Source organism: Spodoptera frugiperda, chromosome 16, assembly GCF_023101765.2.
Source record: "Spodoptera frugiperda isolate SF20-4 chromosome 16, AGI-APGP_CSIRO_Sfru_2.0, whole genome shotgun sequence".
Taxonomy (NCBI): domain Eukaryota; kingdom Metazoa; phylum Arthropoda; class Insecta; order Lepidoptera; family Noctuidae; genus Spodoptera; species Spodoptera frugiperda.
In genome coordinates, this window is record NC_064227.1 from 8,196,378 (window position 1) to 8,220,398 (window position 24,021).

The 24,021-nt window shown below is 37.7% G+C and overlaps 3 protein-coding genes across 13 annotated transcripts in view; 1 reads left to right on the plus strand and 2 right to left on the minus strand.

Moving 5' to 3' along the window:
- The window catches only part of LOC118280721 (zinc finger protein 579), a 59,837-nt gene extending 52,038 nt beyond the window's left edge, over positions 1–7,799 (plus strand). The window contains exon 2 of the mRNA XM_035601049.2: positions 1,815–7,799. Coding sequence (XP_035456942.2) covers positions 1,831–3,699 — 1,869 coding nt within the window. The 5' untranslated portion in view covers positions 1,815–1,830 and the 3' untranslated portion in view covers positions 3,700–7,799. The remainder of the gene's footprint in view (positions 1–1,814) is intronic.
- Positions 7,800–14,535: 6,736 nt separating this feature from the next.
- Positions 14,536–17,918, minus strand: LOC118280720 (phospholipid scramblase 2-like). Of its 4 annotated transcripts, none has more exons than XM_035601048.2 (6): positions 17,702–17,897; positions 16,695–16,742; positions 16,411–16,530; positions 16,050–16,306; positions 15,565–15,700; positions 14,536–14,862 (listed from the first exon to the last, which is right to left on the minus strand). In XM_035601048.2, exons 1-6 carry the CDS (start codon positions 17,725–17,727, stop codon positions 14,766–14,768), a joined length of 684 nt encoding a protein of 227 aa, XP_035456941.2. In that variant the 5' UTR covers positions 17,728–17,897; the 3' UTR covers positions 14,536–14,765. The 4 variants fall into 4 exon arrangements, with proteins under 4 accessions (XP_035456941.2, XP_035456939.2, XP_035456940.2 ...); XM_035601046.2 differs by having other exon boundaries at positions 14,537–14,862; positions 16,050–16,303; positions 16,411–16,574; positions 17,702–17,918; XM_035601044.2 differs by having other exon boundaries at positions 14,541–14,862; positions 16,411–16,574; positions 17,702–17,913.
- A 1,887-nt stretch (positions 17,919–19,805) lies between these two features.
- Positions 19,806–24,021, minus strand: part of LOC118280591 (transcription factor EB) — a 113,024-nt gene continuing 108,808 nt past the window's right edge. For all 8 annotated transcript variants that reach the window (XM_035600741.2, XM_035600740.2, XM_035600742.2 and 5 more), the window contains 2 exons: positions 23,588–23,710; positions 19,806–22,846 (listed from right to left, as the gene is read on the minus strand). In XM_035600741.2, coding sequence (XP_035456634.2) covers positions 22,689–22,846; positions 23,588–23,710 — 281 coding nt within the window. In that variant the 3' untranslated portion in view covers positions 19,806–22,688. The remainder of the gene's footprint in view (positions 22,847–23,587; positions 23,711–24,021) is intronic.

Genomic DNA, 24,021 nt, shown 5'->3' on the forward strand with positions numbered 1-24,021 from the left:
TTTAAATGCGTGATAGTGCGTCATTGTTGTTACTCGTATATACCTAATTGTTTTTTTTTCACTTAAAAATTCACATTTACAATTATTTTTTTACATTTCAATAAGTATGTTTTTTTTTGTGGTTCATTATTCGATCACAAGCCTTACTATATAAATGGTGATTTTGTACTTTTTTGTTTTATGGCAATTTTTAGCAAAACGTCGTTAGATTATCATTTAGGTAAAAAAACAGTAAGATCCTACCAAAAACAGAGCTGGTGAAGGCACCAAAAAAAAAAATCAGATCGCAGTTAAGATTCCCGCAATATTGAAAATTGGCTACCTTTGTTAAACGTGCATACTAAACAGAAAAAAAATCTCGAAAATTGCAAAAAAATCAGAATATTTTCTTAAAAAAAGGATGTTTATTTTTTTAAGTGTAGAAAATAAAGTAACATTATCAGAAATGATATAGTATTATTTATTAAAATCAATAAGAGATCACAATATTTTAATGTTCCTAAAATATATATGAGTAACCTAAATTAATTTAAAATATCTAACACATTTTTTGTTTTTTACCAAAAGAAAAAAACCTAAAATCTCATTGATTTTAAATATCGAAAGACATAAATTTAATGTTACAAATAATTGACGAAGTTAGCCCCATTGTTAACTTTTTAATTCACTTTATACAAAGCACTTGGTATTATTTGTACCAGTATTTCACTGATGACGGACTAAATGATTTTTTTTATGTCCTTTCTGTACCTCTATTACTTACGTTGTAGTAATCAGGCACTACCTGATTGATTGACAAGTTTATTAAAATTTTAAGATTTATGTAAAAATACTGTAGACGATGAAGCATCCGAGTTGCATTTTTACAAACATCAAATAAAACATTTGTTTCTATTCTCACGCATATTGTTAAAGCCAATTTGTGGTCACCCAACCACAAATTAAAAAATAATTCTTGTTAATTACCACCAACTGATGGAAATTAGTTGTATTTAGTTGTTTATTTTAAACAACAATATTTCTATGAACTGGCCTAATATGACGATGACCATTATTGTTCTACTGAAGTTACTAATAATTACAATTTAAGTATAAATCATAAGTAATAAAGGTAGCACAATTTTTTGGAATTAATTTATTACAATTATCTAAGTGAGCAACTCCACATTTTCCTCGATGGAAAGCATTTGACACATTTTTTTAGTGTAGAGTACAATGATATTTAGGTAGGCTTATTATAATATCATTGATAAAAAAGATTTAATAAAAATAAAATGTATGTAACAATTGAAAATCGTTTTTACAACAATTTTAACTATACTAATAACTAGCTCAGTGCGTTAATTTGATAGAGTCACATAAATAAACTATACATTCCTACTTGCCTACTGGCACTGCATAACATAGGATGTCCAGTCTCAAGGCAGTCAGACGACCCGCCGAAGATCGCAAGAAGTCGCTGGATGCTGATCGCATCCAAACGGTCGAAATGGAAGTCAGTGGACCTCTTGTGGCTGATATGAAGATGATGATGATAGGCGATAGGTTCCGGAGCTAGCGGGTTTACCGGGGCTCCGGCTAAAAAAGCAGGGGTAGGAACGGGGTGGTTTTGTCAGGCTGATATGATGAAGGCGGGAGAAGTCATTGGATGATTTTCCCCCCTTTAAAAATAAGCTACAATAGGTTCATCTGATATTATTCGTTATCGAAGCGACTTATGAATGATTTATGTGTATCAACAGCAATTTTATCAAGCAGTATTGTATGAGTCCTAATTTCCTAGTGGTATTAACACATATTCTGTTTCGTTCCAGATGCGGCGGTGACGCGATGTCTGTCGCGCCAGCGGTCAAGCGCGAGCTGGACCTGGAGAGCGGCGGCAGCAGCCCCGGCCGCAAGCGCCGCAAGCAGGCGGCCCCGACGCGCGCGCAGCCGCAGCACCTAGCGCCCCCGCCCATCGACCTGCACGCCAAGATGGCCGACATCTACAAGAGCGCGCTCGCCTTCGGGGAGCTGGCGCTGCCCACCTTCGACCCGCTCGCAGCCTTCCGCCTGCTGCCGCGACACGAGCCCCCGCGCATCTTCAACCCCGAGGCGTACTGTGACCTCTGCTGCAAAGAGTTCTGTAACAAGTACTTCCTGAAGACCCATCGCGCTAACAAGCACGGGATCTACGACGGTGGCGACCCGCAGCCCGCAGCCCCACCACCCGCGCAACCCTCACCCCCGCGCCGCTCCTCCGACGAGGAGTCAGGGGGAACACCACGTCGTCTCTCACCAGATTCCGCCCGACGTGCGCGAGAGTCTGGTTTCCAGCCTGACGCACTGCGCCGGTTAGGAGTGGTCAATCCTGAAGCGTTCTGTGAAATATGCTGTAAAGAGTACTGCAACAAATACTTCCTGCGGACGCACCGGGAGCGGCGGCACGGCGTGCCCGCGCGACGCTCTCCCGTCAACGACCACTCGCCCCCGTCAGCCACGCCACCTGCCGGCCCGCTGTGCACACCACTCGGCACTCCGTTGACAACGCCGCTGACAACTCCACCAGCCCTATCAGGACCACCGCCTGACACGCCACCACGCTCGCATTCTCTGCCGCCACCTTTAGACCCTGAAGAAATGGCTGAAGTGAAACGTGAATGTGAAGAAGACCTTGAAGCTGCGTTACGTGATGGCCAAACAAGTCCACTAAACCTTATAGTGGAAGAAAGGGGCGTGGCCTCGCCCGGCTCTGCGAGCGAAGAGTTACGCAAGCTGCAGACGATGATATCCCAGCTGAACGAGCTGGCGGCCGAGCGGCTGGCGGACGAGCCCAACGACCCGGGCCCGCGCCCCCCCTCCGCCTCGCCCCCACCACCTGACGAGCGACGTGCCTCCTCCTCTGGCTCGAGTTTCTGTGAGATTTGCAACAAAGAGCTGTGCAATAAGTACTTCATGCGCACCCACATGCAGCGCATGCACGGCATCTCACTAGAGAGCGGCACCCAGCTGGGCGGCGTCACGTGCGACATCTGCCACAAGGAGCTGTGCAGCAAGTACTTCCTGCGCGTGCACAAACACAACACGCACGGCATCCCCGCGCCGCCCGCGCCCGCCACCACCGCGCCCGCCGAGCCGTGCCCTCTGTGCGCGCGAAGGTTTCGTGGCCCACGAGCTCTGCGCGCGCATCTACTAGCTGAGCACGCGCCCCCAGCGCGACCACCGCCGCCTCCCCCGCGACCGCTCGACCTGCTCGCGCGAGACAAGCCTTACGCCTGCTCGTATTGTCCATTCACCACCGATGTGCTCGCGTTCCTGTTCGCGCACGAGCGCGCGCACGCGCAGCAACAAGCGATAGAGCCACCCGAGCTGCCACCAGAGCCTCCTGGGAGTGCGTGCGGGAGTGAGATGGAGGGCGGTGAGGTGGGCCCCGAGAGCGGCGAGGGCGAGGGTGAGGCGGACGCGCAGTACTCGTGCTCGCGCTGCGAGTTCCGTGCGGAGGGCTTCGCGGCGCTGGAGGCGCACCTGCGCGCGGCGCACGGCAGCGCGGGCGCGCTGCTGGCGGTGCCGCGCGCGCCGCAGGCCCCGCTGACCATGCAGCCCTTCGTGGTGGAGGAGGCGGGCGGCGCGCTGAGCCTGGTGCCGGCGCTGGTGTTCCTGCCGGTGCGGCGCCGCGCCACGCGCCGCGCGACCGTCACGCTGACGCTGACGCCGGCCTAACGCCGCGGCGCGACGCGGGCGCACGCGGCCAGCGACGACACCGCCGCGTGCGCGCGCCTACGATCGCTGAACTCTACTAACTACATTTAACGCTGTGTGCCTTCAAGCGATTGCTGAAATATTATGAGACGTATTTGTAAAGAAGCTGCCGCGGCCGCCCGCTCGAGCGCCACACCGCGCGGCGGCCCCCGGCCTCTTTTTGTCAGAGTCTAACTTCATATATTGAGAATTATATTGAACGGGTGATATATGAAACGTTGCCGCTTATAAATTCGATTATTTATTATTATCTCCTCGATGTTCCGTCGGGTCGGTCCGAGACGAGTTTATGAAACGTCGATTTCGATCGGGAGAAGAAATACACCCTAGGAGTAATTATTATTTAAAGGTATTGTATCGGTGAGTGCGCACTCACGATAGCGTCGTAGTACCGGAGCGATGTTGATCACTGAGCAGCGCGGCTGCGCGCGCGCAGCTCCCCTCTACCGTACTACCGCGTACTACTACTACGACAACCGCTCTACCTCACCTCGTTAGTTTTTATATTAGCTGTTATTGTATAAATTATATTTTGGAGTTACAATGGAGTACAAATATACTAAGTTAGTGCGACACCGCGCCGGACGGAGGCCGCGCGCACACGTTAGCTACTCGATACTATTTATTGTTGTCTACGAGTGACTTAAAGCACAAAGATACGTACTATTGGGCAGTGATCAACATTAAACGTAATTTTAGTATTAATTGATTAGATATGTGGTCGTGGGGCTCGGTGAGACGGGTTTTGTTGTGTCACACACCAATATATATATATATACGGGTCCTCGTGTTGGGGCGCGGGGCTGAGCTAGGCGCGCCCCGCCGCATTATTTGTGTATCGTAAACATTATGTGTTACTGCGCCGGCGCACCGCCGCTCCGCTCTGCAACAATATAAACAGCTACGACCGCTTTAAATTTAAACTAATGTTTTGAACTCAACGTTTTACGATGTACATTATTAATAGTTATATTAACTGCCATCGAAAAAGACTGAACATTTAATAATTCACGTGTCTGGCGGGGCGGGGCGGCGCACGCGTCGCTTATATTATTATCTTGATAATCAAGACTTATTTGATGGGTAAAATGGTAACAAAGTTTGTTTAATAATTCATTATTGGTAGATCAGTGTGGAGGTTAGCTTGTACAAACCATGCAGCTTCTAAAGAAAGTTCCTATGTATGTACGTAAGTTGTAATTTAAATTTAATGAAACTAGAGGTCGCCCCCGTGACGGCTCCGCACAGGAATCGAACCTGATTGTTGAGGTAATCATTGTGATGATGGATCAGGGTAACCCTTATCAGGACAGAGTGCTTGTGGTGGTGACACCAAGCTGACGATATATGACAAAATGAAACGGATAATAATTTACGACAAAAGAATATTCTCTTTCATTTTTATATCACTTGAAAAAAACTATTTTCTATCGATAATTCTGTCCTAATTCTGTTCTGTTCCAAGACATTAGTTTCGTTGCCAACGAAACGAGAATCCTATGAAGATGTTTACTTCAAGTACTTGTAGAGTTCCTAGACAAAGTTCCAAACTGAGATTCCTACTCCAAAACGTCAAAATTAGTCATTAGAGTTCAAAATAAGTGCAGAGTGAATTATTTTGAATACCTTCCGACGAGTCTTCCGGGAGTATAGCCAAAGAGGCCTGCACGGAGCCGAGGCGCGGGCGCGCGATACAACAAATTATATTAATAACGTTTTAAATAATAACAAATTAATACAATTGTACGCGTGGTAAGATCTCCAGCCGGCCGCCATTTTCTAAGAGCATCCGTGGAACAATAGTAGAGGGTGCCGGGTTTTTATTATATGTGGAGAATGGACGCCGGCTCGGATCGAGATCATTGGATGTAGTGAAAAAAATGTATTAAATATTGTGTTCAGGATGTTTCGTTTTCCAAAAATGCGTTGTACTTGGTGTGGAGACCAGTTTTAGGGTTGGGGACGTAGCAGAGATAGCTCACATATAATATACAAGCTATATATCTATATGTTAGGTGAGGTCCTGTTGTAATGTTGTCGGACCTCACCTATACCTTCTCAATATACGTATAACCAGTGCTACTTTTAATGGGGAGAACCATATGATGACCCTGTGAGAGATTTTTATTATATAAGACAAGTTATATAGTATTGTATTGTAGGCATAACTCATAATATGTATTTACGCAATGCTTGTTGAAATAATAATGAAAACTTAGAAACATGCAGCTCATAGAAATGCACCGAATACATGAATAATATTGAATTATTTCGTGTTGGTCAATTATTATGTATTCGGTTGAATTATTCAATTTTTCAGTAAGTTTAAAGGAAAACCGCCATCGTACGGTGAATTAATAATTAATTATTTAATACCTACTCGTAATAGTAACCGCTACATATAAACTTACTGTTAACAATTTTACTTTTTCAGTCTATTGTGATTATTATTAGGTAAATTACAAAAAGGGTAATAATTACAATGTAAAAATACCTAATAATAAAAATAAAATTGGTGCTAACAATATTTGTTAGCCTCTGCGTTGAAATTTCCATATAATAGTAAAATATGTAATAATTTTATAACTATTTATGTCTTAAAAATACATGTCTGTCTGTCTGTGCTACGTCCGCAACGTACCAATAGTACAAATTTGTTAACCAAGTATGTAAGGTATCGGAGTTTGGTAAACAAATAATAAAACAGTACAAATTAATTATTAAGCGTAGTTTGGAAGGTTAACAGGAGTGATATTAATAGTTAACAATAATTCACTCAAGTACAACGCTTAGAAACAGCCAATACAGTCGCACGTCTCCCAAAATAATAATTCCTATTATTATTTTAAAATACGTACTATTATTATTATTAGATTTGCATTTCATTATTGTTATTGCAAAAAATGATTTTTACTTTGTAATAATGCAATGGTAATTTTGCAAAATGTGAAAAAATAATAAAATAATGATGTTGAAAACATTTAAAAGAAACTATTATTGTATGCTTTACAGAGAAAGCGAAATAAATGTTTTTTGGTGACACGGGTAATGTTTAAACAAAAGTGTTTTTTGCAAAAATAATATTAATTATGTTCCTATGTATGTAATTATAGTTTAAGTATTTTAATAACAAATGGACAAAATGTCTTCGCGGTTTATTTCAGATCGAGGTTTTTTAATATTTTGAGAAGATCTGAGATGCAGCCGTGATACATTTTGTTTATTATTTTGTCAGTATCAAATATTTGAGAGGTTTACTATTAATAATAGTATTTGATCCTGACAGAAACGTTATGATCTCTAACGCAAAGTTCCTTCATTCCAAAACTAATGTAATTTGTTCTAGTCGTTCGTAACTTTAGGTTATTCGTATTTTCAGTGCGACTGTATTTTGTAAAACGTGAAAATATTTTTTCGAGTTACTTATATAAAACTGTGTTGTTTCTAGTCAAATTATTTTATAAAAAAAAACATTTTACTAATGTGGATTGCCAGTTCGGGCATATAATAATAATAATAAAATATATATTTAGGAAATTACAAAATATATGGAGCATAACCTGAATGGATATTTATTAATTTAAATTGCAGCAGCGATTTAAAGAATATTGGCGTCCACATTGGATAAAATTATATTTTAAAATATATAAAGAGAATTATATTCTGGCTTTAGGAGAAAGCCAAACCTTATGCCGCATCCATGTTGTACAACTTATTACACATCCTCACAACAGAACATAATTACACTCAAAAAATATTACAAAAAATAAAATGTGAAATATATTTTCTGGAAATAATAATACCACAAAAATATAAACAGAATTATTTTATTAAACAATAAAACATGTAGTATGACAGGTGTTATTGTAATATTATTTTTGTAGAGTAATAAGACTTGTGGGTCCTGATATAATTGGATAATGGTCAGTCGGTAATGAGTTGTACAATGTGGTCTGCGGTCGGTATATGTTCCTAGCTCCGTCTGTTTGTTATGTATTTGTTTTCCATTAATTACTACGAAGCATTTCTACCGTATTCAATAAATTAAATATACAAATAAACACGAGTCGTTTCTATACCTGTGTGACCTTAATACGAGTAATTGGGACTGAATCATTATTTTCAGCCTGAAGACGTTTAAGGAAAGTATGTATGTATGTATTTTACTTAGCGCTACTTATATTTATTTGTCTGAATTGTAAAAGGTGTACAATAAAGGTTATTATTATTATTTTTCGATACTTGTTTAAAGTCTCGGCTCCAAGGCCGGATGTAATGTACTTTACGGGCCTAAGCCAAGTAAAGCACATGTTACTATGTTATAATTGGTCTAGAAGTTCAATGGTTTGAAGGGGTGGTGGTGGTGGTGCTGATGCTGATGGTGGTGAAATGTCATTTTCGTCAATCTGCATGAATTTTCGTACTATTCGGCATGTATTCAGAATTGCGGCTTTCTGTAATTTTATATAGGTGGTGTTTTTGATGTTTAGAAGTTTTAGGCTGTGATGCAGGTGTTTCGGTATAACTCCAGTTGTAGATAGTACTATCGGTACAATGTATACTTTATCTTGCCTCCAAATCCTGGTTATTTCGTCTTTAAGTTCGGTATATTTGTGGACTTTTTCAGATATTGTTTTAGTTATATTGTGCGTGTTGGGGACGGCGATATCAATCAGGTAAGTGGTTTTATTTATTTTATCTTGTAGAGTGATGTCAGGTCTGTTGTAGTGGATGGTTCTGTCTGTGAGTATTGCACGGTCGTAGTACATTTTGTGAGTGGAGTTTTCTAGGATGGTGCTAGGAGTGTATTTGTAGTATGGAGTGTGTGTGTCTTCTATGAGGTTGTGCTGAATGGCGAGTGACTGGTGAATGATGTTAGCGACTTGATTGTGACGATGAGTGTAATCTGTTTGTGTGAGATGGGGACAAGCGCCAGTGATGTGCTGGATTGTCTCGGAGTGAATGTGACATTTTCTGCATTTGTCGTTTGTAGCTGTAGGGTCTTTAATTATGTATTTTCTATAGTTTCTTGTATTAATAATCTGATCCTGAATTGCAATTATGAAGCCTTCGGTTTCTGGGAAAAGTGTACCTAATTTTAACCATTTGTTGGATGCTTCTTTGTCTATCAGTGGCTGCTCGAGATCGTTGAAGTGCCGTCCATGTAGAACCTTTTTCCGCCATGCTTCTCTTAGGTTTGTTTCTTGATCACTGTTTGTTGGGACATTTTCTGTGCAGGGTTGGTGTAGGTTAAGGGGTGTATAACTATTGTCATTTTCTACTATAGCTTTGTGTATTCTACTGGTAAGGGATTTTTGTTTAAAGAAATTTTGTAAGGATCTTAACTGGTTTTGCCAAAGATTTGTAATATATACAAGACCTCTGCCCCCATTTTGTCTTTTGATATTCAGTCTCTCTATAGCTGATTTTGGGTGGTGATGGTTATGTTTTGTAAGTATCGTGCGCGTAGATCTTTCTATAGAATATATATTGCTTTTGCTCCATTTGATGACGCCGAACGAGTATGTAAGTACCGGGATTGCATATGTATTGATTGCCTTTATTAAATGCTTTCCAGTTAAACGACTTTTGCAGATGTTATTTAATCTTCTTTTATATTCCGAAATAAGTTTGATTTTAATATTTTTGTGGTCTAATCCTGTTGTTTGTTCATACCCCAGGTACTTATACATATCGTTCGGTTCCATCGCCTTAATGATCTGATCCCCATTCCCAGAGTCTTCAACCACATAATCACCAGCGCGTATTTTGCCTTTTATTATGTGAACTGTCCTACATTTGTCTAATCCAAACTGCATGTTAATATCTTTACTAAATTCTGAAGTTATTTTTATTAGTTTATCCATTTCTTTGTCGGTTTTTGCATAAAGTTTTATGTCATCCATATAAATTAAATGTGAGATTATAGTTTCTGTGCTATTGTGTTTAAGTTGGAATCCTGCGCGCTGGCTATTAAGTAGTTGAGACAGAGGGTTAAGGGCGAGGCATATTATTATTATTATTATGTGAATCAGTATTTTAGTTAAGCTTGTGTTTGTGGAAGAGGTTATTCATTCATACTTGTCTGAATTAAACTTGACACATTTTCTAAATACTGTGACACCAGGAACCATCACATTAGTGAAGGTCAATTAAAATAGGAATAAGATACTAAAGCCTGCTGAAGAATAATTTCACGATTGAAATCATGTTGCGTACACGACTCTGCCTTTACATGGTACCTATTAGCAAACCCGACATCATATAAAAAATCTTTACTCAATATTTTATTGAACCTAATTAAAATACATAATGACTAACATAAACTTAAGCTAATAACCAAACAGCTTAATAAGGACATTTTACTGACATCAAGGCGACAACTTTAACGCCTAAATGAAAAAAAAAGCTGCGAAAATCGTTCAGCGAGATAATCTATAAATAAATCATACAATTACAACCCTAACTCGAATACACAAAAAAATCCTACGCCAAAAATAGTCTTAATTAAAGATTATATCCGCGTCAACTGTCAGCTTTGGATTCTGAAAAAAAAACTTGACAAAAATGCGCTTTTTTGTCAAAAATATCGACATCCATTAAAAATCGCGGCGCGAGGGTTGCCCCGTGTCGCATACTCGCATCTGTCAAACATATCAAGGGGGAAATGCAGTAAAATTGTTGAAAAATGGGTTAAATGTTAAAAAAATATGGCAAAACATGTAGCCGGCGAGGGGTTAAGTCGGCAGTGTCAACATTACACGCGAGTTAACCCGTCGGTCGCGGGCCGACATGCCTCGTTGTTGTTTGAACCCAAGTTTAAGTTTTTTGTTGATATTATAAATGTTAAATTGTAATATTGTTATGTCGAAAATTTTCATGCTTTTCGAAATAAGTGTGCTTTTAGTACTACATTTTTAGTTAAAGTTAGAAACAGTTACTTTTTTTATTTATTTATTTAGTAAATTGTTCTTATCTAGTTATCAGTCTGGTGAAGGAAAACAACGTGAGAAAACCTGGGTTTATAATTTCTAATTCTTAAAGTTTTAAATCGCCAACCCGCATTGAGCAAGCGTAGTGATTAATGCTCAAACCTTCTCCGTGTGAGAAGAGGCTTAGCAGTGCAGTTGCAGCAGTGGCTGTTAATATGTATATCAGTCTGTAAACTGACTTTACAGTCATGGAGCAATAATAAACATTAATAAAGTATCTGAAGTGGACACGAGATAGTAAGTATTTCAACCAAAGCTACGTAAACTTCGTCTTAAAGGAGTAACTAAACAAGTACTAACGTAACCATAAAATTCAAGGAAAATGTAATACCAATTAATTAGACAAAAATAATAAACTTTCGTAGCACAGGAAACAACAAGAAAAAAACAGATCGCTTGGATTTCCGAAAAATAAGTGACACATTCGAATTAAACTAAATGAATCAATAGACTAAGTACGTAGTGCAAAATAAGTTTTTATTGAATAACAAGTAATTATTACTATAAATTTTCCTTAAAGTATGATCCAGGTAAGATGATGACTCCGGCTCAAAGCAGGAGAAGAAATGGGGTGGTTTTTAGTCAATAAGAGTCTAACACTTCCTCTGGGAGAAGTCATTGGATGATTTTCCCCCTTCAAAAAAAAGGTAAGATGATGAGTACACGAATCATCTGATGGTAAGCAATCAGTGCCGCCCGTGGAGAACCACAATACCCGAAGAGTACAAGTAGTTTGCCTTTTAATTGAGAATTTCGAAACAAAATTTTGTCCTGAGGAACAGGGAACAAATTAATTATGTAAACTTATAGGCATTTTTGTTATCGAATACCGTGATAGTATCCAACTGTGAATCGAACCCGTAATATTGTGCAGATTGCCTGATCCGGAGCTACGGACCATCTAGCGGGCTTATCGGCTCCGGCTCGAAAAGTAGGAGTAGGAACGGGGTGGTTTTTAATCAGTAAGAGTCTGACACTCCTTCTCGCCTCGCCCAATTTTCTATGTAAGACTATATAGCCATTTTTCAACAGTTAATCCAGTTATGGTTATTAGTTCTAAGTTCTAGATTATTGCCATACGTTGCGTACAATTCCAAACTATATACATATAAGTATAACAGAGAATATAAGTTTTTAAATTGACATGGTCACTAACGTTCACAGCAGTTATCGGAAACTCATAGAAAATAATGAATACTAATATGGTAAATATCCCGTTTCAAGTTCTAATGATATTATTAACAGATTAACAATAACAGAGAATTTGTGAAAAATCTAAGTAATCTCAAATAGCTTATGCAAACTTTACTTCAAAATGGACAATTGCGCTTGCGGCTCGACAAACGTAAATAAGGTAAAATGTTTGTAAGTAAATAAACAAATTACTAACAGCAAGTTGTAAATAATGAATTAACTATAAAAGAGAAACTTCTAGCGAATTGTCACTACCAGCTAAAAAAACAAGCAATAGCTTCTAGCAATTGAATATTCTTGGTCGACACAGTTTATTGGTATTAATACTCAAGTAGAACAGTGTTAATTAATAAAACATAATTTGTATTAATTTATAATTGACGTTAGCAATTAACCGCTGTAGTACGTGGCAGGTTGGTAAACAATGATACTATGTGACTCACAGTCTATGGGTGCACAATGCATTGTATCAGTGCTACATACTATAAAACAAAGTCGCTTTACGCTCTCTGTCCCAATGTATGGATAAAACAAGTATACTTATATAAGAAACTTGCAACCCGCCCCAGCTTCGCAAGGGTGCAATGATGATATGATGATGCATATACATATAATACATATAAACCTTCCTCTTGAATCACTCTATCAATTAAAAAACCTACATCAAAAGCCGTTGCGTAGTTTTAAAGATTTAAGCATTAAGCATACAAAGGGACACAGGGACAAAGAAAGCGACTTTGTTTTTTTACACAGACTATCTCCTTTGTGACTCGAAACTAATAGAGGTTTTCTCCATTAATAATACTTGACTAAACCGCGATTTTTTTAGTTAATTTTTATTATTCCATAAGTTTTTATCCTGCCCAACCTTAAATCAATTTGATAACACATTTAAAGAACCCATGACTCTGATTTTAACATGAACAAAGCTGGGCCTAGAAGCAAGTGCATTAATTGCAATTCTGATTAAGTTGCATATTGTATTGGTATTGCATTATTATTGATGAGCTGGCTCCGGCGTCACAACTTGACTACATACTAATATCATGTCGCGCGCACTCATGTGATTACGTCAAACTAATTGTTAGAATAATAAGCATTGCTGGGTCATTTTATTATTATTTTTATACTAATACAAATAGGAGAAGGGTGAAGGGAAACATTTTTAGGAAACCTGGGCTTATAATTTCTAATTATAAGTTCGACATCTCCAACCCGCATTGAGCAAGGGTGGTGATTAATGCTCAAATTTTCTCCGTATGAGAAGAGGTTTTTGGTCAGTAGTGGCCACTTATAGGTAGATGATGTGATGTGAAGCAGGTGAAGTAGCTATTTCAATAGATGTAACAGGTCTAATGAGTAAAAAGGTAAGATATTTTTATAACGTCTTTAAAACTGTGAATGAATACATGTAGGTAGGTATAACTATTGAGGATTCACTAATTTTAAGCTTGTACAATATATTCTTCTAACTTTCTTTTTAAATAACAATGTCTGTTATTTACCAAACTCCTATGACAAACATTAATTTTTATTAAATTACTCGCCCGTATGAAATTTACGCGAGATTGAAATCATTCAGTTTTTTATTAAAAAATAACAATACGCGATCAATCACACAGTGCGCTCCGACACGCGGCCCCGCGACCTTATTATTTACAAAACAGTAAAAAATACACGCTTTTTGTAAAAAAACTGCGATTTCGTAAATCCGCCGCGCGAAATTCTCTAAATCATTTTATAAAAAGCCATTGTGATTTTTAAACCCTTGCTTTTTTGGAAAAAGGAGACATGCGCGAGCCACGCTTTTATATTTAGGGAAAAAACTTTAATTCACTACGGCACACCCAGTGACCTACATATATTTTTGGCATTTTTGTAAAAGCACCCCTTTATTACCCGCTTTTTACCCGACTGCCAAGGAAGGGTTATGTTTTTCGCGCGTATCTTGTATGTATGAGCCTAATATTCTTTATTACCTCATTTCATCGAAACGGCTTGATGGATTTCGACAATCAGGGTAATCGTTGGATTCGTCTTAATTACCCAAGTGTTTTAGTTCGCGTAAAACAGAAATTATGCGCACTGTCAGTAAATTTCGCGCCATGCTACAATATGGGTATCAAATTAAAGAGCTGCATCATGAGGATTCCAAAATGGTATATCACTGACATATAGAAAAAAATACTATGTGCAATTATGTTCTTTATTATCCGAACTAAATACTCGTATAGGGTACTACGCGACGCGATTGACTAGCGGTGTCTGAACTTAAAAGTGAAAAGTGATAATAAAAGTACGTCTTAAACTAAATTATTTACGAATGCGATGTCCCCTCATTTCAATATTAATGTCCGAGTATTTCTTTTTTGACAAAATTAAGCGATATGTCCGCACCGTAGGGTTGATATTCGCGTGGCGACGTGTGTTGTTTTGCATTTTATGGCTTTGGATTTTTATTATTTATGGATTTTACGGACGCAGTACAAAGATTTAATGTGGAATAAATTATTATTGGAAATGTGGATTTTATTGTTTAGTTAAAATTGTGACTTTTGTGTGTAAAGGGAACGTTATTAGTCATTGCTTTCAGAAATAACTTTTGCAACTCATTTTATCGAACTAAAAACTTTATTTATTATTAACAAAAGCGTACAAGTACAGGTGATCGACATTCCTTTTGTAAAGTCCTCTATCTATAGCATGATTCTACAACAGGTAGACACCTACCCACGACGCGTGCTGTATGCGACCACAAACCGCGACGTGCACGAACAATAGAAGCACGAGTAGAGGAGGCACGGTGTGCAGCGCAGTGTAGATGCACCTGGTGCAGGTACATCACGCGTCGTAGTACATGTAGTCCATCAGCAGGGCGGCAGCCAGGAGTAGACCCTTCTCTTCTACTGAGATATTTTGGTCGAAGTTCAGGCCGAATCTGCAGGGAAACATTATTATTGGAAAGTGGATTTTATTGTTTTGTTAACAGATTAGTGTTCTACAGAGTATCGAACTAAAAACTTTATTTATTATTAACAAAAGCGTAAGTCCAAATGATCGACATTCCTTTTTAAAGTCCTCTATCTATAGCATTATTCTTAGACACCTACCCACAACGCTTGCTCTATGCCCACAAACCGCGACATGGAACAATAGAAGCACGAGTAGAGGAGGCACGGTGTGGCAGCGCAGTGTAGACGCACCTGGTCAGGTACATACGCGTCCATGTAGTCCATCAGCAGGGCGGCAGCCAGGAGTAGACCCTTCTCTTCTACTGAGATATTTTGGTCGAAGTTCAGGCCGAATCTGCAGGGAAACAAGAGTCAGATTAAGTTCTACGAGTATGTTTGCCCAATTATTTTCTTTCTTGTTAGCTATGCAGGGCAAAGGCCTCTCTACCATCCTTTCCCTCCTCCCTGTTTAAAGATTTTTTGGTCAATCCTTATCATAGAGGTCGAGTTCCGAGCGAGTCTATTGCCGTACAGTCCCTGTTACCACCAATTACAAATTTCGAAAATTAAAAATCGATGTGAGATACAGTTGATGCTGGAAAACGTATTACTAAACAAAGGCGCTTTAATTCCCATATATCCAATTTCTTAGCACTAGCACTTCTATAAACGAAGTATTATTGACTAACTTGTCAGAAACTGGTGCGAAGATGAGAGCATGCGCGAGGCCCTGCCAGTGTCTGCAGGTGGAGCCCACCGCCGTGCCATCAGGCCGCACTATCTGGAAGTGCACGTCGCGGAAACAGCTCAGCGTCACGTACGGACCTGGTGGAGGAACGGGATATCAGAAAAAAGAAGGGTTATAGGGTCATAACTTGTTCTAACTTTATTCAGAAAACACATACATACATACATAACCTCACGCTTGTTTGCCTAAAAATATTCATAATACAATTCAGAAAATTTTGTTGTTATAGTGTTAACTATAAACTAAAGATTAAGCAGATACTACTACATTATGTGTCACCCAAAAGCAACTTCCAAAATGTTTCTGGTAGGTGGGAGATCTATCCGAAATATGTAGGAATTTTTGTTCAATGAACATAAACGGAACTTCCTATGAAAGCAACCTATTAAGAAGCACTATACAGGTATATTACAAGGGAGAACTCACCAGTTATGCGAAACAGGGTCTCACCATCACTGTTTTTGATTTTGTATATGGGTCTGAGGACTGCCCACTGTTGCTCGACGCTGCCAATCAGCTGCTCAGGAGGCGAGTATATTTGCAAGTGCTGCAGCTGACAGGGAAACATCCTGGCCGTGCAGGAGTATGGCCGGTGTACCCTCATCACCTCTATCCCCTGCTCGTTCATGACCCTCAGCTCGAGGGGACGTAGACCGTAGCAGAAATATCCTACCCACCAACTGCTAATTATGAAATGGAAATTAAAATTAACACATATCCAATACAATCCAACATAGAAGATAATACTTTCGTGATTGAAGAGTGAATGGCAAAGAGATTAACTTACCTGTTCTCCTCTTCAATGGTATATATCAGTGTCTGATCGGTGTTCTTCACGAAGAACCTGTTCTTCTTCCCTCGCAGGAACAGCACGTTCCTGACTCGGAGCCGCTTCGTGACCTGCAGCCTGTCGAGTGGCAGCAAGTCGTTGAGTAGTGGGACTTGTGGACTCTGGAAACATCAACTTAGATCCACTTTACGAGTTCAAATGCTCAGAAGTAATGACAATCCTCCCGCTATCCCCAACCCTCAAATGTCCAAATACCCAATTCTAAAAATCTGACAACGCACTTGTAAATCCTTTGGTGGTGCGGGTGATCCGTCTCCTCGTTCGTCTTCCTATAAAGAAAACACTAAACAAATTAATTTTCTCGTGTATAACCTGGAAACATTGCATACAAATCCGTTCAGCAGTTTTTGAGATCAAAGCAAACTTACAGACATTGGTATATGACTGGCATGACTGTGCTACCTTTTATGTCTTTAATAATATTATCATATTAATTATGTCTGTAAATTACCAGCTATAGCTATATTAAGTTGTATCCAGGTCAAACGTAAATGACACATTTCTATATTTAGATTAAAAGGGGAATAATCAAGTTATTATAATACGAGGCGACATGACGTCAATACGTGCTGATAGGCAACTTACTGACTACTTAGGCACTATGTCCAAGTTAGGCAATCAGGTATATCCTATACCTTTGTTATGACGCACGTTTTATGTAGTGCTGTCAATTTGGTCGCTGTTGTATTTGTGAATAGTCCATATCTATCTCTTTACATAATGTTATTATTAGATCGAAAAATATGGGAAATATTGTTGGGCTTTGAGCTGGTATTCCTTGTGAAGTTAAGATGAAGTTATGGCCTAGAGGAAATGGTCTGACGATGACGATGACTAATGAAGTAGTGTTTGTCATAAACAGCTCTAACGATATTCAAATAGTTTTATTTAATAAAGACTTATTAACCTACATATTTGAACATTCGTAAAAATATATATGTATACTTGAAAATTGATCTTACTGATATTTTCGGGGTAAAATACAATAGAAGACCTTTACAAAAACATATGATAGGTGTCTATTTTATACGGAACCATACATAAACTGCATGCATATAGAAACGAGAATACCTTAAACTGAACAGGGAAAAGTATCAATCACCAGCTGTAAGTGAGAAACGGCCAATGATGATAAAAGCCGTGCGAGAGCCAAGTTCTTCAATTACCTAGATTCTACAAAATACTCACATCCTAAGCCATTTTAAGACCAGATTTTACGTTTACCCACCTGTATAGTGAGTGTAGGTTCCTCATGACTCTCAGCTGCCTCTGGTGTAGGCTTCACAACCTCAGGGAATGTAGACTGAGGTGGTATGGGAGTCGCCTGCATCATCGTTAACAACCACTGATCAGCTACCAACGTAATACCATAATCTTGTTCATCAAAATGTGTTCAAAACTTGTCACTTTGCTTTGATAGATGTCCGTGACACGTGCATAGATAAAGATAGTGTTGGTTTGAAAGAAATAGGATGGAAGTATGAAGTCTTTCTATGTTTTGATAGGGAAGGTTTATGTCGGACGTAAAATACGTCGAGTGCATCATCGGTCGCACTAACGTGGTCTCGGTTGTGTGTGAACGGTCAAGTGCTTTTCTATACCTACATTTTAGTCTGTTCTGGCGTTACTAAGATCACATAAATAGTGGTTATGTTCTGATTACGGATGAAAAGTTACATAGCTATTATTGTTCAAAGATTTCTGCCTGCGTTGATCGTAAATTAATGGTCAAAAGTAAAAAAAAAGTTTAAAAATCTAATATATTCCAACCACCCAATTTCATACATTCATCAGATACTTACGCGCTTAGTTGTCTGCTCACAACACTATCCCAAACTGGTGCGTACGACGCCGAGCGTTCCGCGCACGCCTCAAAAAGCCAACAGACCACCACAGATAGAGCCCATTCGGACTACCTAGCGGGTTTACCGGAGCTCCAGTTTGAAAAGTAGAAGTAGGAAGGGGGTTGTTTTTAGTCAGTAAGAGTCTGACCCTCCCTCTCACCTTACCCAAGGCGGGAGAATTCATTGAAAGATTTACCCCACTTAGAAAAACCCTATTAGTTACTTTTCAACATAACAATAGGTAACTTGTGCAAGTTTGAATAAAATAATATTAAAACCAGTGTACTAATAATGTGTCCAGTTTCCAATATCAGAAATAATCCCCATTTATTAATGTATTTTCAATGCATTTTATTGATTCCCGCGCTAACCCATAAAATAAATTCGCAGTGACGCTCTGAATACATGCAAATGCTGGGATTATTATTACGAATGTGAAATTGGGGGAATTCATTTAAATTTTTGTGTAAAAAAACTAGGAAATTGTATCGCTTTTATCAATCGGTGCAACAATATATGCTATTTACAATAGTTGTATGGTGACCATGCATTTTGGGTTGTGAGATTTTCTGCCGTAGTTTTAGGAATTGTTTACTGGGTGCCTACTTATATTTGAATCTGAAAATTGAATTATTTAGGTACATATTTTAATGATTTTTTTATGATAAATCGGAAGACTAGCAGTGGAATCACCTCATGGTAAGCAATCGCCGCCGCCCATGAAGACCCGAAACACAAGAAGCTTTATAAGTGCGTTGCCGGTCTTGTTAATGTCAGCTAAATAGATATCTATCGTAAATGCGAAAGATTTTCGTTTAATTGTTTTGTTAACACATGAAATACTTTTAAGATTTTCTTCAAATTGAAGTGAAGTTAACACAACATTACTGATACAAATATCTGAAGTCCTAAAACACAGTAATAAAATATCCCAAAGTTATCCCGAGTAACTTGGTCACCGCCCTTTTTAATGGCGCACGCGCCGGACCGCGCACCATTTTATGCAAAAACGCAAATTTCGATCGAAATTTGAAACGCTCCATTGTGTTGCCAGCTTGAATGAATAAAAATAATTGTTGCCAAGTTGAATTCTTGGGGGAAATGCGTTTTGCGCAGGTCTCGTCCATTGTGTGCGCAGGAGTGTGCCGAATAGAATTAACGATAGTTTTTATGCAAGCGACATTTTGAATTAATAAGGATTTTTGCATGGTCAAACTGCATATTGATTATTTTGAGAATGTGAGGGCTCTCGATGTGGGGCACTGTTGTACTAGGTCAGTTATTGTTACTGTTTTTTGAATTCGATATTGAAAGAAATTTTAGTTATTGTAAAAAAAATAACGACTCGTAGATTTTTTTACAAATGAAGAGACTTCAGAGACTTGGTCTTAGTATATTGCTCTCTACAAATACCTATTTCGAGTTAATTTTACTTGTTTTGTGTGTGTGTATGTTTGTGTAGGGATGTAGACAAAAATAAAAGACGAATTCTCGTAAATTCATTGTTATTCACTTTTTGTACTTCAACATTTTTTAATCTCATACAATATTAAATAACATTCATACAATATAATTCTCTGTTGTTTCGCTCGATAATTTCTAATATTTCATAAGTTTTGTTTCACATAGGGTTCATAATCGGATGTATCAATTAATATAATTGATGTGATATAGCTCTGGATTATATTATTTTTAATTAATTACATAATTTTCGGTTGTAAATGAAGAAATTATGATATTACAAATTCAACTTGAGCTTATAAAAATACCTTTTAGGTAAAATCTTAGTATTGCCAACAATAAATTCAAAAAAGTAGAATAAAAATAAAACATTTGCGAATTAAAGTTTGTAAAAGAAATAAATAATAATGATAAAAAGTGTGTCTATTACAATAAATAGCCAGATATCTACACTAGGTTGTCTAATTCGAGCGAAATACTACATACAAACGTAAAACATGCGCGCAGTAGTAATAATATTAACAAAAACGAACATTATTAACTAACAATTAGTGATAAGGCTCACTGATTCGCAACATCTCTTTCTTAAACCTTAAGGAAATACGTTTTGTTCGTAATTCTCAACAACCGTATAAAGTTGCCAGAAATTGAAAAAAAAATCGTACAATTTTGTATTGCTCGTTTAAAAAAAGGTATAAATATATTTTTTGTAACTGGCAACTTTTACGGTTTGTTTTGTTTATAGTCGTTACGACTTTAGTTGTATAGACCGACGATAGTATCAGTTTATTTAGCTGTATACTGTCGGTCCTACAACTGTAAAATAGTCAAATAGTATCAAGAATATCATAATATAATGAAATATCGTAAATTCATCATAAAAACTTAACAAGTACATAGTGTTTCTCTTAACCAGTGTTAGATTTTTAACAAAATCTATTTACATACGATTTTTTTAGACAAAAAATTCAAGCTTTTCCTACTAAATTGGCTAAAAAGCAAGGCACTTCGTGATAAAGTATTTACTAAGTTTATATACAAAAATATAGCTTGTATATCTAAATAAATATCATCTAAAAATATAATATATTGTATCACAATGATTTTATTCTGTACAAAATGTGGTCCATAGGTTTGTTATCCCAGTTTCGTTATAATTAAATTGTGTATAAAAATATAGCACCTCTGTATAATTTATAATACTTTTTTAATATTAAATTTGTGTAGAAACGAGTGGATGTGCGTTTATTTATATATTTACATTATAATGTCCCAATATATATCAGAAAATTGGTATTTTACACTTTATATTCTTATATGGAAGGTCTTAATCACATTGAAAGTTTTCAAAGTGAGAAATAAATCTGTTAGCTGCAATATTTTATGTACAATATGGCGGTGTTGCAACACCAAAAAATTGAATTAGCTACTAATGATTTTGAGTAGTATTTTCAAAGAGGAAATTAATCAAAATTCAGTGTTTCGGTAACTAAACAATCACATAGTACTTAGATGTAAAGCCTAAACTAATAATGGAGACATTTTACTAAATAGTATTTTTATATTTACACTCTGTTTGACCTTGAAGATTTGTGTAAGAGTTCTAAAGTAATTTATATATGAATTTGCAAGTTTATACGCCTTTTTATTTCTATTTTGATCGGTAAATATAAGCCATATATCAAACAGATATTGCACTAAGTAATAGTTAAAAAAAGATATGTGTTATATAAAATATAAATTATAAATCTTTTGTCAAATCTATTTGACTTTTGTTTAACTGGGATTTTGTATCTGTCGTGATTTTGTGTTAACATAATGCATACGTTTCAGTACGTAGTTGGTTTAATTTTGTAACATAAGTGTGCTTGAAGAACATACTTTCAGTAGTGTTCCTCCAACAACAAGGAAAATGTTGACATTTCTGACAGCTGTCAAAGGTGACACCTGTCAAAAATGACATCTGTCAAAAGTGACATCTGTTAAAAATTACACTGTATATTTTTGAGAAATTAGCTCAATTATTGCTTTAAAATTTTCGATAAATACGATTTAAAATCTTCATACATTTAATATCATCGTGTGAGATATTCAACTTGTACTGTCTATACATTCAACGCATACATGCTCCTACTTAACCCTGGTTTTGAACACAAATCATCACTAGAAAACATCGATTTTGGTTCCGTACCTATTGCAATACTTTGAAAGGAAACAACTGTATATTTAATTTGATGACGGAATAAATTACTAACAATATAATAGAAATATTTTTTTGGCAAATAGTAATAGATAGTATAACCATCTTTTTTCAATAGATGACTTTTATCAATAAAATACAAAAGTGAAATTAAGTAATTTGCCGTTTATAATACATATTTTAAATATCAGATAGATATAAGATGGTTTCTTTCGCGTGTATACAGTTATTATGCTACTAACATATCGATATGTAGATTCTTATTTCTAAGTAGATATGCGATTAGGAACAAACAGTTAGGTACGGAACGTTGCGTGCGTCAGTTCACTGTCTTATTGAGAATCTTATTCGTTAAGGCACTCATTCTCGTCTTTTTCACTCAAAACTCATGGAAGAGATCTCTAAATTGTGTTTTTAAACTTTTTCAGCTACCAATACTCTTAGCCAAGAAATTCTATTTCGTTCCAATGGAGTACAAGTATTGTAGAACAACGCCATCTCTTGATTTCGACTGGTACTACTAAGACACGACAGTCTGTTTTACTTTTATCGTCTCTTTGAAATACCATAAAATCATAGCTGTTATTGACAAAGACTTGCCTTTTCAATACTAGACCAGATTAAAATAATATTTTGGAGTATCTAACAGTTGATTGTGTTAAAGTTTCTGGGTTTGTATAAGAGATGGCGTTACGAGTAACCTGTGTCCTTTATGCTCCGAGGTCCATGTCGAAGCAGTGCTGCCGTGGGTGGGAGTGGGGGGAGTGCGGCGCGTGGTGGTGGCCCAGGAGTAGCGCTGGGAGACCTTCGCCTAAGGCCAGGCCGGCTCCAAGGCCTAGAGCGCCTTCTGATAGCAGAGATGATGAACCTAGACAAAAAGGATTTAAAATATTACAAACTTATAAATGTAAATGTACTTTGTACGTTATTATTATTAGTAGGTTATACCACCCAGTTATTAGTGGGCGCTTTTCTTCTTAGGGAATTTAAAACTTAATTTACGGGGTTGACACTGATTATGCAATATTGTGTATTCTATTCTCTGGGTAGAGAAGCGCTTCAGCCATCAAACCGTAAGTAAACGTAAGTACTAATGGCTCGATTAATAAAGAAGATGGCACTCAGGAGCACCCTCAATTAAATCAATCAAGTATTAAATTCTGTGGGATCAGCTTCATGTTTCTTGACCACAAAAGAGCTGTAATGTTGTAGGTTGTCTAGGAATGTTACGGACATGCGGCGTGGCTGTTATAATGCCGTATTTGTAAAGAGTGTTCAAAGAGAATAATGCACTTTTAGCTTAAATACTGGGCCTATTTCGCTCATTTTTCGTATATTGTCAGCCAAGATGATAAAAAATATGTGGTATAAATCTATACTAATATTATAAAGCTGAAGAGTTTGTTTGTTTGAACGCGCTAATCTCAGGAACTACTGGTCCGATTTATATAATTCTTTTTGTGTTGGATAGCGCATTTATCGAGGAAGGTTATAGGCTATAAAACATCACGCTACGATTAATAGGAACCGAGCAGAGCGGGTGAAACCGCGCGGAAGTAGCTAGTTAAGTTATAAGAGGTTTCCCCTCATGGTATGAGATGTGACTCACCAGCAGTATGGAAGGTGTTGGAGTCATCGTGCAGCATGGAGGAGATGTTCCTGTCGGCCGCCTCCGCCACCACGTTGCTCAGGCACAGCTGCGACGTCGGAGACGAGCACAGCATCGGATCTCCTGGAGGTAACATGATACATTATATTCATTTATTCATAATTTAACAACAATATAGACTTACAGTTAACATTAGCTCGTCTACGTGTTTTTTAAATTACAGTTCTATAAAACAAATAATTTTATGTACAGTAAATAACTATACTGAGAGTTATCGCTTTCAAATAAGTACCTATTAAGGAAGATAGTGCACAGAAAGTGTGTAAAAGTAATATTCCATTGGTAAATAGAAGCTATCTAAAACTTGTGAAACTTTTTTTTTTTAACTTTGCCCCGCACTAGGATTTTCTCTTGTGTCGTGAGTGCGTTTACAA

Coding starts and splice junctions, on each gene's coding strand:
- LOC118280720 (XM_035601044.2), bottom strand. CDS start 17,806: ATGATGCAGGCGACTCCCATACCACCTCAGTCTACATTCCCTGAGGTT. Junction 15,701..16,049: donor GACCCTGTTTCGCATAACTG/GTGAGTTCTCCC, acceptor TTCCTCCACCAG/GTCCGTACGTGACGCTGAGC. Junction 14,863..15,564: donor TTCGCACCAGTTTCTGACAA/GTTAGTCAATAA, acceptor GTTTCCCTGCAG/ATTCGGCCTGAACTTCGACC.